Raw genomic sequence first — 12,611 nt, 5'->3', positions numbered from 1 at the left:
AGCCCTTTAACACAGTTTGCTAAAATGTCCGACCACTGGTTCCAAATAAAAAGCGCTCTGACGTCATTTTGTTTTTGATCAATCACGCTGAGAATCCGAAAGGACGGTGATGTCTTTTGGGCGTGGTCTGAGCCAGTACTGTACAAACTTTTGCGGCGTAATTGTTATAAAAGGTGTACACGTACCACTAAAATCATCAAATTCAGCATTTATCTCGGAGAGCAAGACAGCTTACACAAGGTAAGTTATTATTATAGGCATATGAAACACTGGTTGAATGATTGAACAGTTTAAAGTAGGCCATCATAAATATAGGTTTTCTCGGTCAAATTCGGCAAATGAGCAGCCAATTTCATTTTCAGGCGCTCGAATTAAAGCTATTTTGCCTCACCGGTTTTTACTGCGCTTCAAATTCAGAATTCGGTCATTCAATTTCGTTTTGAGGCATTCACGTTCCTAGCACTCATTCTTTTTCATGACACACAATCATCATTCAATTTAGCAAAGCTGGTTCGACTAGAGATTTTGCTGATTTAATCATTTTCAATTTCGTAAAGAGGCAATCAATTTCGCTCACCGAGAATTCAAACAAGTACGACTAAAGAAATACGAATAAATAGATAAACTGTATAAGGCAAACCGTTTCGTACCATCACATGTTCAAGATGGAATGCTTCCTTCAAAAAGGCGAAGTCGAGCTGAAGAATCGATCTTTCAATAAATGAAAATTTGTTTCCAGTAGACTTTACATTGGGCCCAATAAGGGTTGTTTTATTTTTTTATTTCTTTATCTTTGGGGGAGACCTTCAATGGTTAACTGACCAAGACCTGACATTTGAATGTGTTTGAATGTTGTTTTTTGTTTTTGTTTTTTAATGTGTTTCCAGTTGTTGTTTTTTGTAAATATTCACCAACTATCTGTTGGCGTGCCAAACATCTTGGCATTTATGTTCAGGAGTGCCAAAACATTAACCGCATGCCTTTAACATTCGTATAAGGAAACAAAAAGTTAACCAAGCGTTTTTAAGACTGCACAACTATCAGAATTTACTGCCTCAAACTGAAATTGAATGACTAAACACACGCCTCAAAAACACTCCTGCTAATTTGAATGCAGCTTCGGTGAGTTGTTAAATTGAATGATTAATTTGTTAAATCGACGGACGTAAAAGTAGATTTGACTTGTTTTAAAATGAAATAGAATGACCCTTTTTTAGTAACATTCGATTTCGTGCGAAATAGAATAGGCTGGTGGTTAAATTGGCTGCTCATTTTCCGAAATTTACCGAGAACACCTATACAAAAGACTTTTAATCAAAGACTCAGGCCGGTGTTTACTGTACCTGCACCCCCAATAAATACGTTAGGGTTTGGGTACTTTTTGTACAACACAAACACAAACATCCACAGAGATTTACATTCAACTTACGCTTTATAAAACTGATGGCAGAACGTTTCCCTTGTTTAGGTGTTCCCGGCCAATTTCAGCAAAAAGTCATGCAATTTCATTGACATGCATTCAAATTCACGAAGTTTCCCGTAATCCTCTCAAACTAGGGTTTCTTTTTAGCTCTTAATGCATTCAATTTCGTTTTCGTGCACACATGATCTGCAATTTTCTCGTTCAGATTCGCTTCAGTGATTCTATTTCATTTTTTTAGGTATTCAAGACTACACTTTGACCATAATTAAGTTGAATTTCTACCACCTATTTACAATTGATGCATTCGAACTAAGACTCACCGAAGCAAACATGATTTTGCTGCTAGTTTGAGTTTTCTTTTTTATTTATGTGCAACGAATTTCAGAGAGAATGAGCAGGGCTGGGGTAAGGACATGAAAAAGTAACAGGGACTATGACGAAATGGGATATGGGAAACTGAACTGGGAAAAATCAAACCGTAAAAACAGGGATAGAGCCACTATAAGTGGGACCCGCGCAAAACTGGAAAACATGAGTTATGGGCAAACACTGACATGCAAAGAACAATGCCAACGCACCGGACCGCGGGGAAGGGAGGCAGGAGGCGCGGGATTATGGAACGGGGAAAGGGAAGGAACACACGATGGAACAGGGAGTGGAGGAAGGGCAAAATAATTTATGGGAAAATAAACGGGCTGGGAATATATATAGGGAAAGGGAAAACAAAGGGACTTGAAAACGGTACAGGACCGGAAAATAATAAACTGCTCGGGAACAATAGGAATCAAACGGTTCGTCGTTACTCAGAGTGTCCCTCCACTTACCCCTCCCCCTTTTCACCACGCTACTTGCAGAATTAAATACGCAATGATGTCTAGCGGTTGTCGCAACGGGGTATAACGGGACAAGTGGCAAGGGAAGCACAATGCAAACACACGGGATTGCGGGGGAACGAAGGCAAACGGAAGCGCGGGTTATATGGCCTGGGACGGGAGAAGGAAGGGGCTCAAGGGGACAGGGGACGGTGGAAGGGGCCGGGATACAATAGGCCTACGGGAAAGGGAAAAAAAGACTTATAAACAATACGGGATATGAAAGTAATAAACTGAACGTGAAAAAAAAAAAAAAATCCGAAACGGGACTGGGAAAGAACCACTAGCAGGACCTGCGCGGCTGGATGGGAGGTCAACAAATAAGGAGAAACGGCAAAAATAAAAAAAAAGTCAGCAAGTGTCCCGTGCACAACGCTACATTTGCGGCATTTTTAACATTATTGATTCAGAAATTCAAAATAGTTATCTAATAAACGAAAAGCCAAACAAATAACAACAACAAGGAATCAGCTGTAATCTTGCGCTTGGTTCATTGTGAACCAGTAACAATGTAGTAACTTAACTTCATAGTAATAATGTTACTCTCAATTTAAGTTATTACAATAACAATCGACTTTTTTTACGAAATTGATTGAGCGAAATGTTTCAGAATAAAAACAACAAGTTTGAACACAAATTCAGAAATTCATAAAATATAAAGTCTTCCGTCTGAACTACTAAATGAGTTGAACATAAATAACGGGTTATTCCATGTCAGACCAACGCACTTTTTTACCTCAATAGAAATTGTTTGTAGTTCCTAGTGAGCAATTATGCACACAATTTTTTGCCCGATCCGACTTTCCATGTTGTCAGGGCATAAACTGCTAAAATGTATAGATTTTAAAGTAAAGTAAAGTATTTTTGGTAAACATTGTGTCATAACATGTTAATTTTCATCACATAATATCTCCAAATTTAAAATCAAAGTAACGAGAATTGCATCACCAAACCAAATCTTTTATGATTTTTGTTTTCGTTGAAAGTCGATAACCGTGACCTTAAATATGTTATCGTAACCTTTGACCTAATGTTTTTGTATTCAAAAATAAAAAAAATTACTTCAAAATGTACAACTTCATGAATATTTCTGTACAGTTCGTAGGTTAAAAAATAGTCAATATATAAACTACCATTCTTAAATACCTCAGACAGTTTCGCTATTCCTATTGGTGGAGAGCACGTCACTTGGGTGTGTATAAACCTTTGTTTTTGACCAGTAAAAAAGTGTTGAAACATGGGCCTCACACGCGAGCTTGCACCTGTGCTTATAAGACAGTTTCTTCATTCATATTGGTCGAGAGCATTGATCTCCATTATACTGACTGGATAGGACATCGCGTCTAAACGCAGGCCGCGCGCGTATTTTTTCAAACGGGTGAAGACCGTTCGTCACACGAAATGCGCTGTACACTTTTAAACGGAGTTGCTGCAAGCAGAGAGAAGTTTTCGGCCTTTGAATTGCCATTTGGGGATAAATACAATTGGAATCGGATCAAACAAACTAAAAATGCTGATGGTGAAGTCGTGCGCGGCTGTCAATCACTGGAGGAGGGAAAACTGAGTCGGCAAAGGGATTGTCTTTCCATAAGTAGGTAGGCCTTTTCATTTTTTTAGCGATTCATATTATTATTATTATATCTAACGTTACAAATTTAAGCCGGAAATTTAAACTATCTTTCATAAAATAATTATTATAGGCCAAGTATTTGTTATTTTTACCGAGCAATACTATTTTTGTTTTCGCTCCGTTACAGATGGTTGTCTGGAATCGACGAGGACGGGAAGCCCGGATTTCAACAGATGTTTGTCGTAAAAAGTTTCAATTTGTTAATGGAGTCAACTCTCAATTATCACATTGTATTTTGTTTTCACCTTTCTTGTTCTTTTCCCTCGATTTTAGCAAGTAAGTAGTTCTCACTATTGTGCCTACTCGAATTGTTTATTGTAGAAGCGACTCTTGTATTGTCTTTATATGGTTTATTGCCATTTTCTCAATGAACTGAAAGAATAAAAAAAACATGTACCTGAATCCCAATACAGTTTCTCGGCCGAGTGTTTGTTTAGAAATTTAAATATCATTATCATAATACTAATAGGGCATTTGATAGAAACAAATGTAAAGTTAGTTTGCTTTATTGCATTTCAATCAGAAACTTTTTCATACTTCAAACTATCGATCGTCATGTTTTCCCCACATTTCTATTCTCAATTTACAACTTCAACTGACAGACTCAAACCCGACCAAGTGCACATTAATTTACCCGTTTGAAGGAATTGCGCCGCCAATGTTGGGCCGCGTGTTTATGCACGCAGCATAGCGCAATGTCCTATCCAGTCAGTGTAATGGAGATCAATGTTGAAGACCGTTCGTCACACGAAATGCGCTGTACACTTTTAAACGGAGTTGCTGCAAGCAGAGAGAAGTTTTCATTCTTTTAATTGTCATTTGGGGATAAATACAATTGGAGTCGGATCAAACAAACTAAAAATGCTGATGGTGAAGTCGTGTGCGGCTGTCAATCACTGGAGGAGGGAAAACTGAGTCGGCAAAGGGATTGTCTTTCCATAAGTAGGTAGGCCTTTGCATTTTTTTTAGCGATTCATATTATTATTATTATATCTAACGTTCAAATTATAAGCCGGAAATTTAAACTATCTTTCATAAAATAATTATTATAGGCCAAGTATTTGTTATTTTTACCGAGCAATACTATTTTTGTTTTCGCTCCGTTACAGATGGTTGTCTGGAATCGACGAGGACGGGAAGCCCGGATTTCAACAGATGTTTGTCATAGCATCAATAATTAAAAGGTTCGGGAAAGCGACAAGTATATGCGAATTATGTACAGACGATACAAGTTCGTTGAGAGGATCAGTCATCTCGGAAATAGCCGACTTCGTTATTTGTGACCAAAATAAAAATATTTATTTCTGGTGGAACAGTAAACGGTTATGGGAGTTTTGCTGTTGGGATTGTTTTTCAATTAACATGATGAATAGAAGCTTCACAATAAAAAGTTTAAATTTGTTAATGGAGTCAACTCTCACTTATCACATTGTATTTTGTTTTCATCTTTCTTGTTCTTTTCCCTCGATTTTAGCGAGTATGTAGTTCTCACTTTAGTGCCTACTCGAATTGTTTATTGTAGGAGCGACTCTTGTTTTGTCTTTATATGGTTTATTGCCATTTTCTCAATGAACTGAAAGAATAAAAAAAAAACATGTACCTGAATCCCAATACAGTTTCTCGGCCGAGTGTTTGTTCAGAAATTTAAATATCATTATCATAATACTAATAGGGCATTTGATAGAAACAAATGTAAAGTTAGTTTGCTTTATTGCATTTCACTCAGAAACTTTTTCATACTTCAAACTATCGATCGTCATGTTTTCCCCACATTTCTATTCTCAATTTACAACTTCAACTGACAGACTCAAACCCGACCAAGTGCACACTAATTTACCCGTTTGAAGGAATTGCGCCGCCATTGTTGGGCCGCGTGTTTATGCACGCAGCATAGCGCAATGTCCTATCCAGTCAGTGTAATGGAGATCAATGTTGAAGACCGTTCGTCACACGAAATGCGCTGTACACTTTTAAACGGAGTTGCTGCAAGCAGAGAGAAGTTTTCGTCCTTTTAATTGTCATTTGGGGATAAATACAATTGGAGTCGGATCAAACAAACTAAAAATGCTGATGGTGAAGTCGTGCGCGGCTGTCAATCACTGGAGGAGGGAAAACTGAGTCGGCAAAGGGATTGTCTTTCCATAAGTAGGTAGGCCTTTGCATTTTTTTAGCGATTCATATTATTATTATTATATATAACGTTACAAATATAAGCCGGAAATTTAAACTATCTTTCTTAAAATAATTATTATAGGCCAAGTATTTGTTATTTTTACCGAGCAATACTATTTTTGTTTTCGCTCCGTTACAGATGGTTGTCTGGAATCGACGAGGACGGGAAGCCCGGATTTCAACAGATGTTCGTCATAGCATCAATAATTAAAAGGTTCGGGAAAGCGACAAGTATATGCGAATTATGTACAGACGATACAAGTTCGTTGAGAGGATCAGTCATCTCGGAAATAGCCGACTTCGTTATTTGTGACCAAAATAAAAATATTTATTTCTGGTGGAACAGTAAACGGTTATGGGAGTTTTGCTGTTGGGATTGTTTTTCAATTAACATGATGAATAGAAGCTTCACAATAAAAAGTTTAAATTTGTTAATGGAGTCAACTCTCACTTATCACATAGTATTTTGTTTTCATCTTTCTTGTTCTTTTCCCTCGATTTTAGCGAGTATGTAGTTCTCACTTTAGTGCCTACTCGAATTGTTTATTGTAGGAGCGACTCTTGTTTTGTCTTTATATGGTTTATTGCCATTTTCTCAATGAACTGAAAGAATAAAAAAAAAACATGTACCTGAATCCCAATACAGTTTCTCGGCCGAGTGTTTGTTTAGAAATTTAAATATCATTATCATAATACTAATAGGGCATTTGATAGAAACAAATGTAAAGTTAGTTTGCTTTATTGCATTTCACTCAGAAACTTTTTCATACTTCAAACTATCGATCGGCATGTTTTCCCCACATTTCTATTCTCAATTTACAACTTCAACTGACAGACTCAAACCCGACCAAGTGCACATTAATTTACCCGTTTGAAGGAATTGCGCCGCCATTGTTGGGCCGCGTGTTTATGCACGCAGCATAGCGCAATGTCCTATCCAGTCAGTATAATGGAGATCAATGGTCGAGAGCGACAGCTGGAACAGTTGTTCCATATCACGCGATACGCGCGACGCGCACAGCATTCCCTTATAAGGAGTTGTTTACCCGAGGGCCTTACCATTTCATACCTGGAGGGGTGTTGTGTTGAAAGAAATCATTGAACATTATTATAATTCTTGCATTATTTTACTTTTTGACCAAAAAGTGTTGATTTTTTTTGACCGAAAAGGTAATTATGAATGGGAATCAACGTGTGTTAAATCGGTTTTCAACTACAGTGGTTTACACCCGCCGAGGCCTGGTTCTTGATAATTTACCTCGACTTCGTCTCGGTAAAGTTATCAAGAACCAGGCCTCGTTGGGTTTAAACCACTAGTTGAAAACCTATTCACCACACATTGATCCCCTTATTTTAAATCCACAAGCAAAACCCACTATTCTGTTTTTAATATGACTGAAACTGTTCACGATTGTTTTTTTTCCATGTTGAGGGCTAATGTGGTCCACCGAATCATTCTTTAAATTATCAGCAGTGACGTACCCAGTGTTGTTTTTTCGTTGTAACGTGAGCTCGGCGATTTGTCTTGTTTTTACCACGTGGATATAACCCAAGTATTGAACGTACGTTACACCTGCCTCATTTGTCTTTTGTTTATAACTTAAAGCCATGGACACTTTCGGTAAACAGTGTTGTTCAAAGGCCCACACTTCGTGTATCACAACTTATATAAAAAAATTGCAAACCTGTGAAAATTACGGCTCAATCGGTCATCGAAGTCGGGAGAAAATAACGGGAAAACCCACCCTTGTTTCCGCACGTTTCGCCGTGTCATGACACGTGTTTAAAATAAATCTGTAAATTACCTTTTTAGTCAGGTGGCTTAGTGAAATTACCGTTACACGGCGGACAAAAGCACCATTTTTGGCACAGGGCTTCCTAAAGGGTCTATTAAATAAATTAGCCGAGGAGCCCTCCAGAATTTTTGTTATTTTTTATGTAAATCGCTAAATTTCAAAACGGCCGCCAAAATGACAAAATATCATTTTTATTGAGTCCTGGGGGTCATACAAACCTCAAGGTGGTTGCTAAGTGACTTACAGGTAATTTGACAATATAGGAGTACAACATCTTTTTTTTTTTGCTTTTTAAACATCGCAAATACTCAACTAGGGGGCGGATCTAAATATTCTGAAGACAGGGGGTTTCTGGCTACAAAGTTATCTTTCTCTGCCTGTATCCGAGCCCACAAGGTGCGCGATTCGGTTACAATTGATTCATCTATGCACATACGACCTGAAAACTAATCCAAGGAGAATTGCCCATTCATCTGATTGCATTTGAGAGGCTGACAATCTGTGGCTGGAAGATCTCCTTTGTTGGGAGGCCCTGATCATTCTGCTGGAAGTTCTCCAGGATATCTCTCACATTTTCGAGAAGTCATTCTTCTTGAAGTTGCTTCAGCAGGAAGTATCTGGTCCCGAGAGCATCCATAACTAATAAAAACAACAGGTTTTCTTTGAGCCAAAAAGCTCCACCTGAATCTTTCACACTGTTCTTATGCTCATGAGCTTGATTATAGCGATCACATAGAACTAACTGAAAGGACCAAGTGCACACAAAACTTCCCCAACTCATCATTAACAGGGCAAGGAGCTCATCACTGATGCGGACAGCAGGCATCCTCCATGAGTAGTTTACACGGTTCATGACAAAGAACAGCAGTGTAAGTTCCTGCAAGACAATCAACATACAGAAAGAGGGGAGGATTCTCTCTGTGAGCCCGTGAAGATGAGAATGAGGTTTTTTGTCTAATGGGTCCAAGTATATGAAAGTAGGATTTCTCATCTGTTTCTTTTCTTCAAGCTGTGGCAGACTCTTTATCTTTGGGGCCCTCAATGAGCATGACACCCTAACTCATGGAGATGTGCAGAGACAAGAGAGTGATCTTGTCGGCTTGCCTATCGAGTTTCTGTGTGGGATGCCTTCAGATACATGTCAGCCACACAAGATAATGCTTCCTCTTAGAAAAATGTCGTCCGGTCCGGCCAGAAACTTCAAGCAGAGACATCCCCAAGCTTATTCCAGAGTGCCTTTTGTGTTAGCATACCACCTACATGTAGCACATGCTTACTCTCGCAGTGAGAATCTGGTCATTTCTTCTGTACCGACTTTGCCAGGGTGAACACAGGTTGGTCGAAGTAATGTCTGGGATTATTCATTGACTAAGACATTTTACAGTGTCTCTCAACATCCATTGCATGCTTGATTATAGCAGGAGTGGGGACTTCTCAAAGAATAGGAGAGTTTGTTGTTAATGTTAATGCTCTACCGATCTAAGCACCTCTCGACTAAAACATAACACGTATACAATCTGGCATTACTTTAAAGCCATAACACTTTCGGAACAGAAACAAAAGTTCACAGATTTACAAATACCTTACAGGGCTTACAAAGGGTAATGGTAAAAGACTTCTCTTGAAATATTATTCCATGAAATGTTTTACTTTTTGAGAAAACATTAAAACAATTATCAATTCTCGACTACGAAAATTACGGATTTACAGTAAACAAATGTCATGACACGGCGAAACGTGCGAAAAAAAGGTAGGGTTTTCCCGTTTTTTTCTCTCGACTACGATGACCGATTAAGCCTAATTTTTTACAGGTTTGTTATTTTACATATAAGTTGTGATACATGAAGGGTGGGCCTTTGACAACACTGTTTACCGAAAGTGTCCAATGGCTTTAAAGAAATGGCTGGTATATAATAGGCTTAGTAGCTGTCGGGAAAGAGTGTGCTTTTCCTTTCCTGTGTACACCGATTGTTTTTTATAAGCGTAACAATCCCCTATATATACTTCGAAAAAAATGAGAACTCATTGAAAGTGTCTTTTACACTGGTCTAAAGTAGTTATACAAAAAAGGAAGAAAAAAAGTGATATTCTGTTATGTAGGCCGCCATTTTGAATTTTTGCGATTTACATAAAAAGAAATTACAAATTCTGGAGGGCTCCTCGACTAGTATTGATTAATATACCCTTAGGAAGCCCTGTGGGAAAAAAGTGTGCTTTTGTCCGCCGTGTAATGGTAACCTTTATATTTTACGCTTAGCAACCTGACTATATGTAAACCCTGTAAGTTATTGGCAAATCTCTGAACTTATTTTTTTTTTCTCTGTTCCGACGTACGATATCCAACAGTTTGTATGATGCATTTCATTTTGAAGATCAAACTGATTTATTTCCAATAAGAGGTAATTTAATCCATACTTTACAAACTGTTTCTGTGTGTGGGTTTGGTCCTTAGCAAGTGGAAGGTTTCTGTTGGTGTCAGTACAACTTAAACTTATATGAAAATAAGAGATTCATTGTATTTTCAATTCTTTGTTTTTATTCCTTTAACAATATAGTAAAATGGCCGAGCTTTCTTACTCAGTGCTCGTCGTATGCATGCTTGGTTTGGTGCAGATCATTGCAAGTACTGATCAAGAAACATGTGACAAGGAGCTTCCCGAGTCGTAAGTTTTTCAATATTTTCTCAAGCAGTAGACCGATTGCGCTGTCAATACTAACATGTGATCATGTGATTGGTATATAAAAACACAGCTACACCAGTACAGACATAATATATGAGCAGGCGCGTACTGATGGACCATAATTGGTTGTATTTCCATAATAAAACACATTTTACTAAAAACGAAGCCCTTTCAATAAAAGTAAAAATGTTGTGACATTGATTTAAATCAGATGTTGTGTTTGATAAATCCAGAATTCTACTACTTAAGAGGTGTCTTTTGAGAGTATGGTTAGATTATACGTAACTAAATTGCCGAGGTTTGAGCGAGCTCATGCGCCGTGGTTAGTGCGGTATGCACGGCGTGAAGTCGGGCTATGCCGAAAGAGACCTCAAAGTTGTCCGACTCTTGCTGACAGCTACCCCTTCTTATTAAATAAGTTAAGGTTGACAATAAAAGAATGCGCAGCTTTTCAAGGAGATTTGTTTTTGCTTTATATCGGCAGTAAAATCATTACAACAAAACCACACTTTCCGTGCACAAACACAATTATGACTTCGTGTGAGCATTCTTGTAGAATTTCCTCGGTTTCTTTTTTTCAGCAACCGCTTAAGTCCCAAGGTACAAACTCAAGACTATTCTTCAGTGATTTCGAGAATAAAAGCCTCTATTAAAACAAACAAACAAACGCAACAATAATCATAAGTCTTTTTAATGCACGTTGATATGCAGATGCCGTGTTTGTTGATGTGTAATACCCATCTCAGGTCACGTGACGTTCGCAGCACAATCGGTCTAAAAGACCTGCTTGAACGAAAATGTCAAGTCGTGAACTTTGCTGAATTCCACTTAAAATGTTTTCGATGAATAAGGAAATCGAGTCATATGATTATAAATAGGTTTCAATTGTGTAAAAAAAAACAATCATTTTGTATGCCCTTATCCAGAGCTTTTCTGCGAGATTTGCGAAAAGCCCCGTTACGTAATCACTCTCAAAACGTCATAAGTAGATAAAGCCGCTTTGTTGCAGCGTGGATGTATAACAAAGCAAACTCCCACAAATGACGTCAGCGGCATTGTCCTTTGACGCCTGCTCTCAACGGCAGAAGTGTTTTTAGTTTAAAAAAAACCTTTAGGTAGGGGCCTAATTTTTTAATCGATGATACAAAAAGTTCAGAAGTGTACACATATCAAAATTACATTAAAATTGTGAACAAGTGCATTATAAACAGGTAAAAATACCATTTCTGTTGAAAACATTTCGCTCAGGTAGCTGTTTCTGGACACTATCAGTAATTGTCAAAGACCAGGCTTCTCACTTGATTTAACACAATATATGCAGACAAACGAACCTGTACAAATTTAAGCTCAATTGGTCGTCGAACGTGCGAGATGATAATGAACAAACAAAAACACCCTTGTCACTCGAAGTTGTGTTCTCTCAGACGCTTGATTTTGAGACATCAAAATCTAATTTCTGAGGTCTCGAAATAAAATAATACTCGTGACCAAGTAAGGTTCTATGCTAATGATTATTTTGAGTGTAATTATCAATGGCGTCGACTGCCTTTAAAGGGCCTTTTGAGCTTTGTTAGGCATTTTGTTACTCCGGCTCTAAAAACAAAATTCCCTCATTTGACCATCCATTGATTTGTAATGACATAGCTAGCAGGGTTTAATAATGCAACAGACTAGGTTGGATTGTTTTTCTCATCCTCTGGTTATCTCGAATATCAGGAACAACTAGATCCAAACATTATAATCTGTTCCTTGATGTGTTATATTTTACCTTCTCCACAGTTGTTGTGCTGGAAAGGAAGTTCCTACAGCATCCCCACCTGAGTGGCCATCGAGCCAGAGTCCAGCAGGTGGATCTGAAGCAAACATTAATGCTACGCTCTGTGTCCTCTACAGACAAGTCAATTGTTTGGTGTGTAACCACCCGTATCAGTAAGTTTTGATATCCGTCTTTGACTGACGCACGTGATACGCAATAGTTATCAAAAGTAAAAAATTCATTTTCTTTTTGTAAAACTTATAGGCCTACATGAGCATGTT

General features: G+C 38.0%; 1 protein-coding gene across 1 annotated transcript in view; it reads left to right on the top strand.

Moving 5' to 3' along the window:
- Positions 1-221: 221 nt before the first annotated feature.
- The window catches only part of LOC139943052 (uncharacterized), a 40,121-nt gene continuing 27,731 nt past the window's right edge, over positions 222-12,611 (top strand). Inside the window, exons 1-3 of the mRNA XM_071939863.1 lie at positions 222-240; positions 10,449-10,556; positions 12,354-12,503. Of these exons, the coding sequence (XP_071795964.1) occupies positions 10,453-10,556; positions 12,354-12,503 (254 nt within the window). The 5' untranslated portion in view covers positions 222-240; positions 10,449-10,452. The remainder of the gene's footprint in view (positions 241-10,448; positions 10,557-12,353; positions 12,504-12,611) is intronic.

The sequence above is a fragment of the Asterias amurensis genome, chromosome 10 (genome assembly GCF_032118995.1).
Source record: "Asterias amurensis chromosome 10, ASM3211899v1".
Lineage (NCBI taxonomy): Eukaryota > Metazoa > Echinodermata > Asteroidea > Forcipulatida > Asteriidae > Asterias > Asterias amurensis.
This window is presented reverse-complemented; position numbering and strand designations above follow the sequence as displayed.